Source organism: Meriones unguiculatus, chromosome 19 (assembly GCF_030254825.1).
Source record: "Meriones unguiculatus strain TT.TT164.6M chromosome 19, Bangor_MerUng_6.1, whole genome shotgun sequence".
In the NCBI taxonomy this organism is placed as follows: Eukaryota; Metazoa; Chordata; class Mammalia; order Rodentia; family Muridae; genus Meriones; species Meriones unguiculatus.
In genome coordinates this window covers 22402380-22422859 of record NC_083366.1, presented here as the reverse complement: position 1 = coordinate 22422859, position 20480 = coordinate 22402380, and the positions used below count along the sequence as shown (strand labels likewise).

The window sequence follows — 20480 nt, the reverse complement described above, 5'->3', positions numbered from 1 at the left end:
TTGCTTTTGGTCATATCTTAGGTCCAGTTCATCTCTCCTCTTGGTTCCAAGTCCTCTGCTGATCTCTGCTCTCCTCCTTCCACTCCCACTCTCTTCCTTCTCCTCCCCTCTGGACCAGCATGTCCCACCCTATTCTCTCCATTGCACAGCACTGGCTGGTTATTTTATTGACAATACAGAGAACAAGTTTGTGGCATGTTTACACAAACTTGAGACAGATGATGCTTAGAATAAACATCACAATGCAATGTCTGGATTGAAACCAGGTAGTTGGGTAGAGAAATCAGCATTTGAATGAACAGGGTACATTCCATAAGAATATTATACCAACAATACGTATTTCACAAGTTATCTGCTCCTTGAATAAGGTTCAAACTATTTTAAATACAGACAAGACCAGGCACAAATGCTGTGGTAAGGACAAAGATCAGTCCTAAATAGGAAGAGAAAAACAAAGAAAATATCAGAGTGTCTATTTAGAGGGTCTTATTCAGGGTTTCTATTGCTACAATAAAATACCATGATGAAAAAGCAAGTTGGGGAGGAAATGGTTTATTTTATGCTTCTACATCATGGTTCATCATCAACGGAAGTCAGGACAGGAACTCAAGCAGGACAGGGATCTGAAGGCCTGAATTGATGCAGAGGCCAAAGAGGAATGCTGCTTACAGGCTTGTTCTTCTTGTCTTGCTCAGCCTTCTTTCGTATAGAACCCAGGACAATCATCCCAGGGATGGCACCACCCACGATGGGCTGGGCCCTACCATATTAATCACTAATTAAGAAAATGCCCTACAGGTCTGCACACAGCTCAGTCTTATGGAGGCATTTTCTTAACTGAGGTTGCCTCCTCTCCAAGGACTCTTTAGTTTGTGTCAAGTTGACATAAAACTAGCAAGCTAACAGAGGCTGGAGAGATGACAAGTAAGAGCATAAGAGTACTTGCTGGCTTCTAGAAACCCAGGCTTGGCTCTGACAGTCTGAGTTGGGTAGATCACAACCACCTGTAACTCCAGTTCTAGAGGATCCAATGCCCTCCTCTGTCCTCTTGCACACACACACACACACACACACACACACACACACAAATAGAATCCAAAAATTATACTTCTGATTAATTGTCCCTTCTCAGCTCACACATTTTTCTCCTCAGCTTTTACAGTAATTAATGTCAGTGCATATGACTGAAGACTTTTAGGGGGAAAAAAATCAATCTGCACTTGAAGAAATGTAGCTAACCCTTAGCTCTAATCAAATTAGTGAGATTATCTAGTCAGAGAGAGACCTAGCATCCAATTTTATATAAACAAATAAAAGACTAAATGTGACCTATTTTATCAACCCTGACCTGAAAAATATGTTAAAGGTGGGGTCAATTTGCACAGAGTTGAAGATGTGAGGTCATGTATTTAATCCTGTCCTAGGCAGAGAAAGAGACTGAATCTGGAGTGCAGCAGAGAGAGGAGGGTAAGACAGTTAGACAACAGAAGGCCAATTTATTGTACATTTGTTAGATTTCACTAACCTTTTCCAAGGTTCATATGACCAGCTCTCAGAGTGTAGTTATGATGGCTTGAGTGAGAAATGTCTCGCAGGCTCAAGTCTTCAAACACCTGCTCACCAGATAGTGGTGCTGTCTGGGGATGTTTATGAAATGGAACCTCAGGTGGAGGGATTGGCTTTGGGAGCTCATAGCCTCACTCCACTTCTGCTTCACTTTCTCCTCCTCATATTTCAGTCAAAGACATGACCTCTCAATGTTCTGCTCCGGACACCATTCCTGCAGCTTACTGCCATGATGAACCATGATGAACTCTTATCTCTCTAGAGACATAAACACAAATAAACTCTTCCTTCTGTAAGTTGCTCTGGTCATGGTGTTGTATCACAACAGAACAGCAACTAATACAATAGTCTAGTTTTCTTCCATTTGCTTCAATTCACCATGGCAGTTCTCCTATTAAAATGTGTCTTCAGTTCCCTTCCTTGTGGTAAAACCTAGCTGTAGGCCTTGAAAATATTCAATTAATTAATGAGTAATTAAATAATTCCCAAGTGAATCAGCATTGAAAGAGTTTTCCTGCACAACTCACACAGAGTCCCCACGTGGGCATCCTGGAGTATCTATCGCTTTGACAGCAAATGTTACAAGTTCTCAAAGGACTGACTACCTGTGGTGACAACATCAAAACCAGTTTCCATAGCTGTGGATCTAGAGACAAACTAACTTGCTTCTGTAGGTGAAAGTGTGTGTTTCCTCTGAAATGTCTGAATTCTATAAAACTCTGGGTAGAATGCATGAATGGCATTTCTGTGCTTATTAGAAACAGTACTTTCTTTTTACTATTCTGAGAAAAATAGGATGGAATGGAATAGGGGGCAATTAATGAGGGAATTTTACTCCTTAATTTTAGATCATTGTAAAAGCTAAAATGTTTCTTTATAAATGAGATACAAGCTCAATATGTCACCGTGTTTAAGAAAATTTTCTATCAAGAAAATAAAAATAAAAAGAATTTTAACTGCCAAAAATCTTTCCACCTAAAGAAAACTTAATGTATTGATTTTATTTCTGTATAATTTTATTTTATTTCTGTATAATTATAGTGATTTATAATTAATTACAGTTTTTGTTTTAGTTAGGGATAGTATTGCTGTGATGAAACACCATGACCAAAGAAACTTGAGGAGGGAAGAGTTTATTCAGCTTACACTTCCATGCCACAGTTCATCATCAAAAGAAGTCAGGACAGAAACCTGAAGGCAGGAGCTGAGCAGAGGCCAGGGAGGAGTGCTGCTTACTAGCTTGTTCCTCAAGTCTTGCTCAGCCTGCTTTATTATAGAACCAGGAACATCAGGAGCACCCACAATGAGCAGTGACCTCCCACACCAACCACTAAGAAAATGCTCTACAGGCTTGCCTACAGCCCAGTGTTTTAGAGGCATTTTCTCAGGTGAGGTTTCCTGCTCTTACATGACTATCATGTGTGTCAAGTTAACATAAAACTAGCCAGCACGGTTCTATAGTTCATGTTCCATGTCTTAAAATTGCATTGTTTTCTTTTATTATATACCTTTTTTAAACGTTTGGTTTGTTTTTTGAGACAGGGTTTCTCTGTTTGGCTCTGGCTATCTTGGATCTCACTCTGTAGACCAGGCTGGCAACAAGCTCACAGATATTTGTCTGCCTCTACCTCCCACGTGCTTAGGATTAAAGGTGTGCGGCACCACCACATGGAACACCTTATATTTTAATTACTTATTTCATTTTTGAGATTATAATTACATCTCCCCTCTTCCTTTCCTCCTTCCTAACTTTTCCTTATACTCCTTTTTGCTATATTTCAAATTCATGACCTCTTTTTTTCATTAATTGTTGTTACATGAATATATGCATACATGTTCCTAAATACATGATTACAACCTGCTCAGTCTGCTCAAAAAACGTGTATATGTTTTCCGGGCTCACCATTTGGTATTGGATAACTAATTGGGATAGTCTTCCCTGGGGAAGACTATTTTTGTAAGCTGAAAATAGTCTTTCTACTCAGTGAGTTGCATTTCGATATCTCCCAGTCGTTCATTTGGAGTGCCTTTAACTTTTCGATTACGTACAAAAGTCATTAATATCTTTCTTACACATAGTGTTATTTTTTAGGATAACCTACTACCAAAAATAGAGACACTACATTTAAGGTCGTTAGCAATATTTAAAACTAAAGAATGTTTTTATTTATCCATCTTCATATAATAACCCAAGAAGGTCCTTTGTTTCATGCTTCACCTTTTGTAATCTTGCAAGCAGAGGAAGCAGTCCTTTCCATTTGGGAAGGCGGCATTGTCCCACTTATTGGAAGACAGGAGGACACGGGTTATCTAGGGACATCCCTGAGAACACAGCTAACGTCTTTGGCAACTGCGCATATATCCCACAGGAATAACTTGGTGTTTTGTTTTGTTTTGTTTTGTTTTGTTTTGTTTTGTTTTGTTTTGTTTTTTTCTGCCCAACTGAGCCTTGGCTTGGGATCATTACAACCTGTCTCTCAACAGCTTCCGGTCATTTTTCCTGCCCTGCAGCGAAAGTTCCAGTGAAAGACACTGCCTTTGGGAGATTCTGGAATGGCGTTAGATTAAACCCCTAAACCCCTGACTTTCACCCCACCACTTTTCCTTTGCTCTTCAGTCCTTTAAGGGTGCTGTGCTGTCTTCTGGACTGGGGCGGGACTCCACGTAGCCTAGCAACCGCTTCCGCTCTCTGATTGGCTGATCGCTGGGCAGCCGCCATTTTCAAATCCCCGGATGATGGCGGTAGTGGCGCTCTGCTAGAAGGCAATTTACTGCCTCGCAGAAGCTGGCGGGCACTGTGCCCGCCACGATCGGTCTCCCGGGCACTGGGCCACCGCCACACCCCCTGTCCCCGGACATGGAGCCAGAACCGGCGGCTCAGAAGCAGTCCCGGCCGCGGAGAAGAAGCCGCAGGGCCTCAGTGCTCTGCGAGGACCGAGCCGCGGGGCTTCCGGCCGACACACCCGGGCCGGCGGCGGACGGAAGGTGAGTGTGGCAGGAGGTGGGTGGGGAGAGCCAGGGATGGGTCCCGGTTACCCGAGCCAGGGTTGGAGTCCAGAGACTCATGAGTGGGGTGAACGGCAGAATCAGGAGGTCGCCAGGGACTGGGGAATGGAGCCGGGGAGGTTGGGGAAAGCCAGCAGAAGGCAGGAACCTGCGGGAAGAGAGTGCGCTGGCCAGGCGGGGGACCCCGAGAACCCGCCTGGAGCTGATAAATAAATAAATGACCGGCTCTGCTTAAGAGGGGCGGACTTGTTGACAGTCTTCCTTAACCTCTTCCTGAGGAACCATGTTTCCGCACCAGACCTCTTCTCTACGAGAAACGAGCTGTGGATGCAGGTGCCCAGAGCAAAACTGTCATGGAACCTGTGGTGAGGGAGGGAGTTGTCACCAGCCCGTTGAGATTAAAAGCGGTTGTTTGAATGAAATGTGTTTTGCAGAACAGAATAGGCCAGGCATCCGGCATGAAGAAGTCAGAGAAAGACACTGTCTGGCTTTTCAGTTATTAGCACATTTTCGCATTCTCTGTTGTGTCTTCATGTCTGTGTGTCTGGAAAAGGTGAACACTGGGTTGAGTTTAGAAATTTGTGTCTGGAAGAGAGGCCGTGGAAATCACAACGTTTTCATCAAATAGGAAATTGAAATGACATTTTTCTGGACCCCTCTGTAATTCTTCTGACCCTCGAAATATGAAAAGTTGTCTTAAATACTGAATATAGTGGCTCCTCATTATAATGCTGGACTCTGTTGAAGTTACAAGGTGTGTAACTTTGTTCGTGTTCTGTGTCTGTGCAATGAGTTTATGATGGTGTCTACTTCATGTAAGGCAATGTGCACTTAAGTGCTTAGCATGGGCTTGAGCAGAGAAGTCTGCATAAATCTTGTCTGTCAGTTTTTAATTTGTAAAAGTAGCAATCCTGTGTCTGCTGCATCTTTTCAGATGTCCTTATAGTCTACTTGACATGATTTGGTTTTTTGTTTTGTTTTGCTTTATTTGGGGGGGGGGGGGGGCTTCTGAGACAAGTGCTCACTATGTAAGTTGGTCATCCCAGAACTCACTACCTAGAGAGGCTGGCCACAAACTCACACTGTACTTCTGAACCACAGGTGTTCTCCACTGAACCTGGAGGGATGCAGGTACGCAGACCAAAACTCATTGAACTGGTGGTGAAGAGAGGAATTGTCACCCTAGCAGGCACCAAACCTTTCTGCCAAAAAACTGGTCTGTCTTCCTTGGCCTCCCCAGTTCTAGGATTACAGTGTGTACCACCACATCCAGATCATTTGGCATGATTTTTAAATAGTCCAGGCATGCCAAACGGTTTTGAGGCATAAACAGACACCTTACTTTCATTAACAAGGCATGGGTAAACCCACTATATTAAGTAGCTCTGAAAAGAGCTAGATTCTTTCATTTGTTTCTGCTATTTATTAGTTTGAAGTTTAAGGTAACTTAATCCATTTAACTGGATTCTTGCCTTCTGAAACTTACCCACTTCAAGTTAGAGCCTGTGTTTAAGAAGAAGTCAAAGTCCAGAAAGAAGTCGTCTTTGAGTCGGAAAATTAGGAAAATCAGGAAAGACTAGTTAGGGAGACCAGAAAAGGAGGGCTTCCAAAAGATGAATGGGAGCAGTGTGACATTCCTCACTCATTCAGTAATGGCACCTGCCCTATTATCACACACTGTTGTAGAGAATGAGGACAGGACGCTAGAGAACAAAAATAGATGGAGCTCTTGCTTTGGAGAGAGGTTGGTCACATCGTGAGTTAAAGCAACAAGTGCTCTTTTTTTATTATTAATTTATTTTTATTTCATATGTATTGGTGTTTGCCGGCCTGTTTGATTATGTGAAGGTGTCAGGTCTCCTAAAACTGGAGTTACAGGCAGTTATGTAGTACCATGTGAGTACTGGGAATTGAACCCAGGTCCTCTGGAAGACCAGCCAGAGCTCTTAATGGCTAGCCATCTCTCCAGCCCTGATAGTTAACTGTTTTTAAGAGATTACAGGGAAAGTCTCTTGTCAGAATGCAGTTGAAGGGGGGGGTGGAGATGTGGGAATTTGAGGAGCAGCAAGTATAAAGTTTTTGAAGAATCCTACTGGGTTTGTTCAGGGAACTTCAAACCAGGTACTAAAGTGAAGTGAAGCAAGTGAGGAATGGTAGGAAATGAAGTCAGAGATGAACTTAGAATACTTAGTACATGGTGGACCTTCATTGTAAGAACTTCAAATCCAGGCAGTGAAATGGTTTAATGGGTGAAGGCAGATGCTGCTAAGCCTGACCTGAGTTTGATGTTGAGGACCCACATAATTGAAGGAGAAAGACCACCTCCAAGTTGCTCTCTGACCTACACATACTATACACACATGTACACATACATACATAAATGTAAAAGTGTTTTTGAAAGAATTTCAATTTTGATTTAGTGAATTAAGAACTTGGAGGAAATGGTGTAGACACACATGCACATATATGTGCTATATGCTGCTAGTGACTTTGGATACAGATATTTAATAAGTTGCATGAGATACCCAATATTATGTTAGAGGATCTTTATTCAGTTGTATTTCTAAGAGTCTTATATTGGTTAAGTATATTAAATTCGTTTACACTATTTTCAACATTTGGGATTTGGTTGGTTGTTCATTCGTTTTAAGGCCAAGTTTCACCAGACTGGCCTAGAACTCAATACGTAGCCAAGGGTAGTTTGAACTCCTAATCTTCCTGTCTCAGGGGCTGGGGTTATAGAAGGGTACCACCACAAGGCTATTTTCATGCCTTTCAAATAAGAGTTTATCACCTTGCATTGAGTCATTGAAGTGAGAACATTTTGCAGTGGGTTGAAAAAAAATGTGTGATTTATTCAGAAAAATAAATGAGATGAGTGCCAGATACAAAGAATAGAGAGATGGAAAGTAATCTAGTAGGAACAGATAAGCACGTTAAAAAGTGTTTGGTAAAAGCTACTAATGATAGTGTCGTATAGACGCAAATAAAAGGAATACTTCATGCAGGCTTGAGAAGACAGGAACTGACACCCTGTTGTAATCCCAGCGCCTGGGAGGATTGTTGGTTTAGGATGCATAATGAATAGGGCCGGAGGTGTAGCCCAAAAGGTAGACTGCTTGTCTAGCATAAGGCCCTGGGTTTGACCCCCAGCTCCTCATAGCGCTATGCATGCTGGCATATGATTGTTATCTCAGTACCCTTGAGTAGAGGGAGGAAGATCAGAGGTTCAGGGTCCTCTTAGATGAAACCCTGCCACACTATATAGATTAGATTTCCTACAAGAATTTAAGATAGTGATTACATTTTGAGTCTAACTCTTTTTAAAAAGGGAAAAACAAGAGTATGCCTTTCCAGAAATATTAGAGGTTGGCACTGTCACACTAAATAGATTAGATTTCCCACATGAATTTAAGATAGTGCTTATATTTTTAAAAAGAGTCTAACTCTTTTTAAAAAGGGAAAAACAAGAAAGTATGCCTTCCAGAAATTTTAGAAGTTGGCACAGTCACATGTGTTTTCTGGGCACAGTTTTTTTTTTCCCCCATGATGTTCAAAATAAATAAAAACGTTATTGAAAGGGGAGGAAGGAACCACTACTGTAAACTGATTGCTGGTAGTGTTTAAAAGGATATTAATATCAAATTGCATATATTTTCCAGTTAGCTTTTTTTTTTAAGATTCTCAAAAGCCACCTTTTGTTTCCAACTGTCAGACATCAAATTCTAAGGTCAGTATAGACATTATGGAATTACTTGATAGCTTTGGTTTTATAATTCTCCATCATACTTTTCCTGGTTTGTTTTCTTTTACTGAGATAAATAACATAACCAAAAAACAACAACTTGGAAAGGAAAGAGTTTTTCATGTTATAGCTTGTTGTCCATCATCCAGGGATGTCAGGGCAGGAATTCAAGACAGGAACCAGAAGGCAAGAACTGATGTAGAGACAGTGGAGAAACACAGGATGGGTAGTCCTACCTTAACCCTCCTGCCCAGCTATAGGCTGTTCAACTCTTTATTAACCAGTCAGAACTGATAGAGAACAATTTTTACACTACGTTGAGATGGGAGATGCTTCAAAATAATGACAATTCCAATGTCTGGACTGCAACCAGATTGCTGGGTACAGAGATCAGCATTTGAACACACAGTGTACAAACATCCTCCAACATGGAAGGTTGTCACCACCCACAGTAAACTGGACCCTCCCACAGCAATTCTTAATCAAGAAAATTCCCCACATAAACAGATTTGCTACAGGCTAAGCTGATGGAGGCATTTTCTCACTTGAGGCTCCCTCTTTCTGGATAACCAGCTATGTCAGGTTGACATACAGAAAGTAAGATGCTCAGCCTTAAATGAGATGTCCTAGCAAACACCTCTCCTTTTTGGTTCTATGCAGAAGAGGCAGGAAGATTATAGGACCTAGAGTTGGTAGATGACTCCAAGGAAACAGTATCTTCCAGACATAACAGGGCTGGTACACAACTAAACTTGCAGAGACTGAAAGCATGCACAAGACAACAGGGTCAAACAGACACAATCCCCGCACTGAGAATGGGAAATGACATAAAGTCCCACCCAGAACCAAGAGGCTATTTGCAGCTGTTAACTGCTGGGAACTGGAAGTTGTTTTTTGTTTGTTTGTTTCCAATGGAGTGTTACTGGATGAATCACAATCCAGAGCAAGCTCCATCCTCAGGTGTCTTAGTCAATGTTCTATTGCTGTGAAGAGACACTAGAATCAAGGCAACTCTATAAAAGAAAGCATTTAATTGGAGGCTGGCTTAATCAGAAGCTAGATGGGGAAAATGGCAGCACACAGGCAGACATGGTGCTAGAAGTGACAGAGTTCTACATCCAGGCAGAAGGCAGAAGGCAGTCTGACTGGGCCTGGCATGGGCTTTTGAAACCTCAAAACCCATTCCCAAATGACACACTTCCTCCAACAAGGCCATACTTCCTAGTTCTCCTAATCGTTTCAGAGAGTTCCAGTGATAACTAAGCATTCAAATATAGAGGCCATTCTTATTGAGACCACCATACTAGGGATAGGTGGATCACACCAACACCATGTTTTTGTTTGTTTGTTTTTATGTGTGTGTTGTGCATATGTACAAGTTTTGTTTTAGTAATTTTTTTGTCTTACTGTCTTTTTTTTTTTTAAGTGTTTCAATTTTCCATTTTTTGTCCTTTTTCCTGTTGAGAGAGAGAAATTATGAAGATGGGTGGGTAGGGAGCTGGGAAGTATCTAGAAGGAGTTGGGAGAGGAAACAGAATATGATCAAAATACATTCTATGAAAAAATTATTTTATTTTTATTTACTTGTTTTGTATATGTAGGATATAGGCATGTGTGTGTTTCTCACCTTGCGGGCCCTAGAGATCAAACATAGGGTAGCAGATTTGGTGATAGGTGCCATTTATGGGCTGAGTTATCTATCTTAACAGCCAGTTTTACTCTTCTTTGGTGAGCCCTTCTGATAGCCATTTTTCCTTTATTGTCCTTGCTGAAATACACACTTCTGCTTATATTTAACTTAGAAAAGTATAAGAACCCTTATATTTGATTTAAGCTTGTAAATGTTACCATCTGTAATGTTATGGTAATAGGTGTTAAAGAAAGGTCATGCATGAGGGTGAAGGTAAGAGTCAGATTTACAAATGGACCTAGCCAAGAAGCTAAATAATAGCTTGTATAACAGTTGATCTAAACTGACTAGAATTTTATTAGTAACAGTCTGCTTTAAAATTTTGCCCTGCCTACATCTTAAATTGTTTTTTTAAGGTTTAATTTTATAAACTTTATGAGTATTTTGCTTACATGAATGTATATGCACTGTGTATGTGCCTAGTGCCCATGAAGGCCAAAGGAGGGTATCAGATCCCTGGAGTTTGACTAATAGGTGGTTGTGAGCCACCTTGTGTGGGTGCTGAGAACCCAAGTTCTCTACAAGGGCAGCAAGTGCTCTTAACTGACGTGCCATGTCTCCAACCCGACGCTTACATCTTAGAATCAACCAGAAAAGCCCGATACGTAAGTCACAGAAGGTTACTGCACTGTGTCCTCTTCTGGCAAGCCCACCAACAGTTTCCCCATGACAGCTCCAACCAGGCTATACTTGAGCCTCCCCCTTTTGTCCCATTTTAAAGCTCACACTCCTCTTACCCATTTGAGCCTCTGTCAAAAGGCAAGTGATAATAACTCCCTTGCTTCAGCAAGCTCAGTACTGTTCGGCTTTCCTCCCTTGACTGTCGTTATCCACATGAGAGAAAAATCTTTGTTCCATAGTCTACACATTTTAAGTGACTAACAGTGTAGCTGATGTGTATCACCTGTACCATGTTTTATGATTTTTTTACATATTTTGTAAATGTGGACATTTATATTTTGTGTGTCTCCAGTCCTATATTGTAGAAAGGTAAAGGCAAGTTCTGTAACAGGACTCTCTTACTTTACCTCTGATTTTTAAAAATTTACAGTAATGTAAATAGCAGGATTTTAGTTTATTGTATTAATGTTTTTTTTGCTTGTTTTAAAATATTAGGGATAAATTTTGAATTATACCAAGTGTAGATACACATTCACTTGTTTTATTATTAATAAAATAATTATTAAAGCTATTGTTGTGCATTAATAGAATTTATGTTTTTGAGTTGTGTATAAGAGGAACTGTTTGGTTTGGAAAATTGTTCTGTAATAAATAGTAATCTTTCCATTAATTTTATATAGTCTGTTTTCAGTGTAAAGATTCTGGTGACAAAATATGCCCTGTTATGTTTTGGGTGCTGTCCAAAGGGATGTTGCTTTCTCAGGCTGCTGACATTGGATCACTCTTTTAACTAGTTTTGAGACTGCTAAAATTATGGAATGATGACTTTTCCTCTGCCGCATGCCTTACTCTGTTTACCTGACTCTCTGTCAATAGATGCTCCCTTCGGAGAGGCAGCTCCTTCACATTTCTAACACCTGGCCCACACTGGGACTTCACTTTGGTGAGTAGATACCTGGGTTTTCACTTCAAAACATTAGAATCCATTCCTTGGTTGTCTTTCATTCTGCTGTACAGCTCAGTTGTACTTCGGAATATTTCATGAAGTAGAACTTCTAAAGCTGTATCTAGCAACCTGATTTAGTCCTTTATTGCCAACAAGCTGAACGAAAGTTTTATTTCAAGTAAATAAAACATTTTCAAAGCACTCATATAAAGTCACCTTAAACCTAAACCTTTCTATTCCTTTGAGTGCTGTAAAGTAAGCATTATTTTATATACATTCTTTGACAAATTTTTATGCTCTTTTAAAAATACATAAATACTTGATTATAGACATTTCATATACACACAGATAGATGGATAGATAGACAGATATACATATATAATGAATAAATGATTATCTACTATTAGTTACCTCAAGACACGAACCATTTTTTTAGGGCAAGAATTTTTTAAGATTTATTTCTTTTTATTTTATGTGTATAGACATTTTGCATGCATGTATGTGTGTCTGTGCACCATGTGCATACATTGCCTAGGGAAGCCAGAATCACCTGGACCTGGAGTTACATGTGGGTGTTAGTTGCCATATGGATGGTAGGACTCGAACTTGTGTCCTGGAAGAGCAGCCAGTACTCTTAACCACTGAGCCATTTCTCCAAACCTGGAACAAGATTTTACAGAGGCATTTAATTTTGTATGAAATTATGAAGAAAATTGATTCTTTTTGTACTTAAAACTCAGTATATCATAATGTATATATAATGATTTTTATGCTTTCCTTATTTAAGGAAAATAATAAAAAATGACTCATTATGTGTTTTGCCGAGTGTTACTTGTATATCTGGATGTTCAGATGGATTCAACAAGACATGATTAATCTGTATTTTATTTTTCTGTATTTTATACATATTTCCTGTATGGCGTTCCTGTACTTTTTTACCCAATATATGTATTATTTATCCAAAATTCATGGAAAGTTTCATGATTTTAACACCATCTGTACATGAAGAGATACTTTCTCTTCATGCAGGAAGACTTGTAAAAATAAAAATCAGTTCTCTTCAAATTACTCCACCTTTTGTGTAGCTTTCTAAGAGATCTAATTAGAGTTACTAGCCCCCATTCTACAATCCCCATGGACGGAGATCCAGACCACAAAAGTACAGAGATTAGGAAGCATATAACTGCTGTTAATTATTAAGACACAGTGTGATATGGATACACATTTGGTAAGTAGACCAAGAAACAAAACTGAGACTCCAGAAAATGATCCTGAATGTTAAGTCACTTTTTCTTCATTGTAATAAATACTTGACATTTGAGAGTTTGCAAGGTTTCAGCCAGTGGTTGGCCACTCCATTGTTTCTGTGCCATATTGAGCAGAAAGGCTCATCTTGTGGTAGGCAGGAAACAAAGAAGAGACAGGAAAGACATGGTCTGCGTTTCCAGGGCAGGATCCCAGAGACCAGCTTTTGTCAAACAGGATGCTCCTTTCACAGTTCTGTGCTCCCAGTTGTCTTGAGGTTTTGAATCTGTCAATGAATTAATCACTGATGGAGGTTAGGAAACTCACGATGCTGTCATTCCCCCAGAAGTCCCCCTCTGAGCATTGTTGGCATCAGGACCAAGCCTTCCATTCATGAGCAGTTTGCAGAGAACAGTTCATATTCAAACCACAGCAGCCACACATGTTTGAGAATTTACTCTACCCACTGGTATGATAAGTGAACAGGACTCTTGGCAAATAGTGTTAGGATGAGAAAAGGCAGCTGATTGTATAACCACATGCTTCATACAAAAAACCGTATGACCATATGCTGTATACTAACAAATGTAACTTCTGAGTAAATTGAAATGAAGTATGAAAATATTTGAAAGAAGCACTAGTATACCATCTCAAATCCTGTTCGCTCTCTGCTCCTGTAGCCAAACCCAAATGGTCACATGTGCACTCTTTCCCTCACACTCATTCCATGTTTCATAGTTGCCTCCTCCTTCTGTCTCCTTCCTATGTAGGTCTGTCTCTGTGGCCTCTCCTAGCCTGTGTCAGCAACTCTGTATATGTATTGCTCTAGATTTTGTGCCTATTGTTTGCTAGTTAATGTGAAGGTTCCCCAGAAGGTAGAAATCTTTAGTAGTTGGTGCTAGCTGGCTTTCCAAAGCCATGATTACATTGTTCATACTTTTTTGTATCTTTTTTTTTTAATGTGGCCTTCCCCTCCCCCACTCCACGCAGAGGCAGGGTTTCTCTCTGTAGGACTAGCTATCCTGAAACTTGTTCTATAGACCAGGCTAGCCTCAAACTCACAGAGCTCTGCCTACCTCTGCCTCCCATGACTAAGATCAAAGGTGAGTGCCACCAGCACCTGGCTTAGTATGACCTTCTAATCAATAAGATTTCTTAAAATATGACACTTTGAAGTTTTTTTTTCAGTCCTGATTTACAGTGTTTCTTCATTCCTTACGTCATTTCCTCAGTTCCTTTTTAAGTACCATTGGGAATGGTGTGTTGCAGTTCTACCTGATTGAACATTTCTTTCTGCTGTGCCTTCTTCATTCCCCAGTAATGTGCTGTTCTGCTTCTTCCCCCACCCCCTGGAGTGATTTTGCATGGGGGGGAATGTGTTTAATTTTTTAGTTAGATTTGTTTTATGTAAGTTTTGCTTGCATGTGTATATATGTACCATATTCCTGCTTGGTGCCCATGAAGGTCAGAAGAGGTTATCAGATCCACTGGAACTATTATGGGTAGATAGAAACCATTGTGTGGGGTTCTTGGAATCAAACCTGGGTCCCTAGAAGAGCAACAAGTGCTCTTTTTTAAAATTAATTTATTTTTTATTAACTACAATTTACTCATTTTGTATCCCAGCTGTAGCCCCCTCCCTCGTCCCTTTCCAATCCTATTCTCCCTCCCTCTTCTCCTCCCATACCCCTCCCACAGTCCATTGATAGGGGCAGTCCTCCTCCCCCTCCATCTGACCCTAGCCTATCAGGTCTCATCAGGACTGGCTGCATTGTGTTCCTCTGTGGCCTGGTAAGTCTTCTCCCCCCTCAGGTGGAGGTGATCAAAGAGCCAGCCACTGAGTTTATGTCAGAGATAGTCCCTGTTCCCCTTACTAGGGAACCCAGTTGGACACTGAGCTGCCATGGGCTACAGCTGTGCAGGGGTTCTAGGTTATTGCCATGCATGGTCCTTGGTTGGAGTATCAGTCTCAGAAAAGACCCCTAGGCCCATATTTTTTGGTTCTGTTGTTCTCCTTGTGGAGCTCCAGTCCCCTCCAGGTCTTTCTTCCCCTTCTTTCATAAGATTCCCTGCACTCTGCCCAACGTTTGGCTGTGAGTCTCAGCATCTGCTTTGATACCTGCTGGGTCTACCTGCTGGGTAGAGTCTTTCAAAGGCCCTCTGTGGTAGGTTCCTGTCCTGTTCCCTGTTTTCTCTCTCTTCCAATGTCCATCCCATTTGCCTTTCTGAATAAGGATTGATCACCTTCCCAGGGTCCTCCTTCTTGGTTAGCTTCGTTAGGTGTACAGATTTTACTATGATTATCCTATATTATATGTCTAATATCCACTTATAAGTGAGTATATAGCATGTGTGTCTTTCTGCTTCTGGGATATCTCACTCAGGATGGATCTTTTCTAGATCCCACCATTTGCCTGCAAATTTCATGATTTCCTTGTTTTTAATTGCCGAGTGGTTTTCCATTGTGTAAATGTACCACAATTTCTGCATCCATTCCTTCACTGAGGGACATCTGGGTTGTTTCCAGATTCTGGCTATTACGAATAAAGCTGCCATGAACATGGTTGAGCAAATGTCCTTGTATACATTCTTGAATATATACCTCAAGGGAGGGTGGTCCTGACAACAGGTGCTCTTATCAGCTGAGCTCTCTCTCCAGCTCCCAGAGGGTGACTTGTATAGGATTTGAATTTGAGATTTTTTTTCCACCTAAATTATGTTTTGTTTCTCCCTTTTGCAAGGGGCCTTAGACAGCTTTTCTAACTTCACAGAGTTCCTCTCATTTTCATGGTGGCTTGCTTTCTCTGCTTTCTGGCTTTCTCTGTTTTCTGGCTCTGTTATTCCCGCTTCATCTATCTAGATGTTTTCATCTCTCTTTTAACTATTCTGCTAAATTCTAATTGGACTCCAAGCCCTCTCCTTTTGTGGGACCGAAAACTAAAAGAGAGCCTTAGATGGTTAGTTTTGGGCATTTGCAAGAGGTAGTCTTGGTCCCAAGGAATATTTTAACTTATTTTGAGATGTGGAATGATAAAATGCTGCTTAAGGATGTTTATTCAATATTAATTAATAACTGTAAATTATAGATATGTACACAGTTATGCTACCACTGGCAACAAGCAGAGCTGAATGATTACTCAGGTCATTCCAAGACATGGTGGTTCCTTTTCTGTTTGATAAATCTGAGTTTGGGCTATAAGAAAAGTATTTCCCCCACTAAAAAAAGACTTCCTTTACCCCTTAATAAACGGTAAGTTCCTTTAAAAACCTGTTGAATTTCTGTATAAAATATTTTCTTTTTCCTATAACACTTTAGATGGCTCATAATTTATGTAAGAGTTATGGTCTGAAAACATCACATGAGTCAGTGGTACAGAATCACTTCAGCAAGAGAGCACTTAGTCAGAGGGTACTGTTTAGGCAATGCATATTCCAGAGATAATTTGTGAATCTCCCTAATCAAAATAATTTTTTTTCTTTTGAAGTGTTGTTTTTTTTAATATTTACTTTATTTGTGTGTGCACCTGCATGTATGCAGACGTCCACAGAGGTCAAAAGAGGCCATTGGATACCCTGGAGATGCAGTTACAGGTGATTGTGAGCTGCTGATGAAGCTGCTGGGACCAGAACTCCTATCCAGTGAAAGAGCAGCCAACATTCTTAACAGCTTCAGCTCTTTGGAGGGTTTTTCTAGTTGAATGGAATCTTTGTTTAACGCAGTAACATACAGTTGTATGTGTAAGTCAAATCTTTTTTTTTTCTTATAGAAAAGGAAACGAAGAGAGAAAGATGACGATGTTGTAAGCCTTAGCAGCCTTGATCTAAAGGTAAGCCCTGCTGCCATGGTAAAAGATAGCACTTTAAGATGTACAGGTAGCATTTTATTCCTATGCTGTGGGAATGATGGGTATTGGGTTTGGTAGGGAAAATGTTCATTACATTTTTTTTTTTAAAGTACAGAGCTAAACAGTATTAGCTACAAATGTGGTAATTTGAGTGAAAATGGCCCCCATAGGCTCATATGTTTTCAAGCTTAGACCCCAGTTGAAGAACGGTTTGGAAGGATTAGGAGATGTGGCCTTGTTGGAGAAAGTGTGTCACTGGGAGTGGGCTTTGAGGTTTCAAAAGCCCATAGCAAGCCCAGAACCTAGGTTTCTTTCTCTCTCTCTCTTTCTCTCTCTCTCTCCCTCTGTCTCTCTCCAGTCCATGGGATGCAAAATTTCTCAGCACTATTCCTGCTTGCATGCTGCTACAGTGTCTGCCATTATGGTTATGGACTAACACTCTGGGCCTGTAGGCAAGCCCCTAGTTAAATGCTTTCTTTTCTAACAGTTGCCCTGGTCACAGCAATAGACCCCTGAGGCACTCTCTTTTTGTGGTTCTACTTCCTATTAAGAATAAGAGCAAAACCATTCTCAGAACACTGGTAAGCTGTGACTAGCAAAGACAGGAGGTAGCAGCAGGGCTAGTCATAAGAACACCATGGCCTTTTCTACAGAATGACCAAGGTCAACTGTGCTCAGCCCCTTGCTGCATGCAAGACTCTTCGGAGTTGACACTTCTGTGTGAAATCTTCCAAATGTTAAACACTGGGTCAGGCTTTTTCTTTCTTTCTCCTTCTTCTTTAAAACAAAAACTAAGCCTACCAGTCAGAGGTGGTCCATTGGCTTCAAATATGTGGCCTGTGGCAAACTGAAACTCTGTGCTCATAATAATAATAAATATTTGAGTACTCTTTTATGTACAACTGTTCTTAGGTCTAAAGCCTAGTGTCCTTGGCATCAACCAGTTGTCAGTTGGTAAATGCTAAGGCGTGGGATAGAGAACGAGGACAGGTGGCATAGGACCTAGGAACATCTGCTTTTGTGGAGTGGGGTTTGTTTTACTTTTTGTCTGTTCAAATGATTTTTTTTTTTTTTTTTAGTTGCCAGAATCGAAAACCACTCGGTTATAATATGGTATTCTCAAAATTATATCTTGAAAAAACACACTCTAAATGGTATTTGGCCAACAGCTCTCTGCTTGTTGTTTTGCTAGATGTCGTTGGTGTGTGTTGTTTGATGCCTGGCCTATTTCTGGGACCTGTTTTACTTTATTTACCTTTATGTTCAGTAACCTAGCCACATAGCCTCATGTGTAGTGAGTGATCAGAAAGCACTTGACAGATGAATGTATGAAGTAATAAAGGTCAGATAAATAAAATAAACCAGAGTTTCAAGTAGATAGTGTGATCATTGGGTTGTGAGTTTTGATTTTGGATATCTTGTATTTAGAATTTCATACTGAGAGTAAATTTTCAAGTTAGAAATTCTTGCCTATTTCGTTCATTGTGTTTCTTCAAGTAAAATTATACCATTATCTATATACTCTATGTGTATGTTTCTAAAGACCCATGTTTTGTTTTTTTTTTAAGGCATTTCTCATCTCTATATTGCTACCAACTATAAACTCACCTTTTTCTTTTGATGTGAAGTCAAAAGTGACCATTGATTTTGTTACTAAGAAAGGCTCTAGGGCAAGCAATACTGAACTATATTTTCATGGAAGGGTTGTTTAAGTAGAAGAGGTAATTAAAAAGTCAGAGGACTTCAAAAAGTATTTTTAACTGTGTGAATGTTTAGTTCTTTTGGTGATGCTCATGTAAAGGAAGATCAGCTCTTTTTTAACAATTTATTTAATTTTATGTGCATTAGTGTGAAGGTGTCATATCCTTTGGAATTGGGGTTACAGACAGTTGTGAGCTGCCATGTGGGTGCTGGGAATTGAACCTGAGTCCTTTGAAAGAACAGACAGTGTTCCTAACCACTGAGCCATCTCTCCAGCCCCCAGGAGCTCAGCTCTTCTAAAAGTTTAAAGGTGTATCAGGGATTGCATTCTGAGTATTGGTATACTCTGCCATTTTTGGATTAAGCATAATGAAATAATACACAACTGAGAGTTATTTTTAAGACATCAGGGTTATTTTGAATGAAAATAATGATTTGACAGCTTTCAACTTAACATTCCAACCATTTTTGAAAAGTGACCTCTTGGAACCATGGTTAGTAATTTGGTAACATTTCTAGGATAGAATAGGTTAAAGGTAGCTGACATGCAAAAGCTAGTGATTTAACCAATGTCAGTTGGTAAATGGCCTATGCCATCTGCCTTTTGGTGTACCTGATCTATCTCTACCTACTGTCTTGTAAAATATAGAATATTTTTTCGCTGAGAGAAAGTCTGTAAAGTAAAGCCAACTGCTGGTGCCACTGATGAAAGTAAAGAAAATCTGGAGATGGGTACAAGAAAACTGTGGTTCTTCATCAAAAACAGAACGTTAAAGAAACACTGATAATATTCTGAGAAACCATTCCTAAGTCCACAGTGTATAAGCATAGATTATCTTAGACTGCTATGTATTTATTTATACTTTTTTAAAATTTTTATTAAAACTTAAAGTAACCAGCTGTTTAGTGCATTACCAATGCCTTTTCCTTTCATGTATACAGTTGACAATATATGAATCTCTTTGTACAGAAGGATTACATATGCAGTCATGATCCACTAACTAATTCTCTTAGAGTAGTAGTAGTGTGTGTGTGTGTGTGTGTGTGTGTGTGTGTGTGTGTACTAAAGATTCTGCCTCAGTTGACTCCTCTGTGTTAGGAATACCTGTTTTTAGTCTGCAGTGTAGATACTTGGAGTTATAATTACTAAGTTGAAAGTGTCAGTTTTATATTTCTATGTATTTACTTTACAAAAACATTGTAGCTTCATAATTTACCATCAGCTTGTGATAACAAGCACATGACTGCATTCTTATTTACTTTGTATTTATGACTTTTTAGATTTTTTTTCCCAACTTAGACATAGGTACCCAAACAGAAAATCAATGAAGAAAGCAAAGACTTAAACAGCCCTTAAACCACTGGGTCTGACCCAACAATAGCAGAATCCATTTTTTCGTCTGGTACACAAAGAACAGTTTTCAGGTATGGAAAATAAGCCTTAATAAGGTTTAAAAGATTAGACTCACACAGACTGCTTTTTCTGGTCTTAGTAAAATAAAGCAAGAAAGCAATTAACAGGGAAAAATAGAAAGTCCATAAGTATATGAAAGTAGTACACTCTTTTAAACAACAATGCATTGAAGAACAGATCACTAGGGAAATTGTAAAATGCTTGGGGACAAATGAAAAAGAAAACACAGCTGGGCGTGGTGGCACAGCCTCGGATTCCAGTACTTAGAAAGTCAGAGGCAGGAGAATCTCAAGTTTAAGGCCACCACCTAACTTTTCACTTTAAGGGGCTAGCAAAAGAAAAGCAATCTAAATCTAAGCTAACAACAGGAAGGGCACAGTAACGGTTAGCAGAGGAATAAGCAGTGCGATTGAAAAGCAATAGGGAAATCAGTGAAACCAACATAGATTTCTTGGAAATTTTTTGCAAAATTGACAGACCTTTGTCTGTTTACTAAACCTCTTTAATATTGATGCCATTGGCATAGTAGACTAACAATGTTTTGTGGTCATTGCAAAGTTTGTGGCAAGCAACAAAACAGTTAACCTCAGAACATGAAGGGAAATAGGGACTGCTGTCCTTCCTTCATAAAAACTAACTGCTGTGGTCCTATGTACAAATGGAGGTTCCAAGAACACTGACCAGACTAATAGTCATAGACC

At 39.9% G+C, this 20480-nt stretch overlaps 1 protein-coding gene across 1 annotated transcript in view; it reads left to right on the top strand.

The window, feature by feature from the left end:
- The first annotated feature begins 4295 nt into the window (after positions 1 to 4295).
- The window catches only part of Net1 (neuroepithelial cell transforming 1), a 32802-nt gene continuing 16617 nt past the window's right edge, over positions 4296 to 20480 (top strand). The window contains exons 1-3 of the mRNA XM_021656705.2: positions 4296 to 4551; positions 11505 to 11571; positions 16587 to 16646. Coding sequence (XP_021512380.1) covers positions 4424 to 4551; positions 11505 to 11571; positions 16587 to 16646 — 255 coding nt within the window. The 5' untranslated portion in view covers positions 4296 to 4423. The remainder of the gene's footprint in view (positions 4552 to 11504; positions 11572 to 16586; positions 16647 to 20480) is intronic.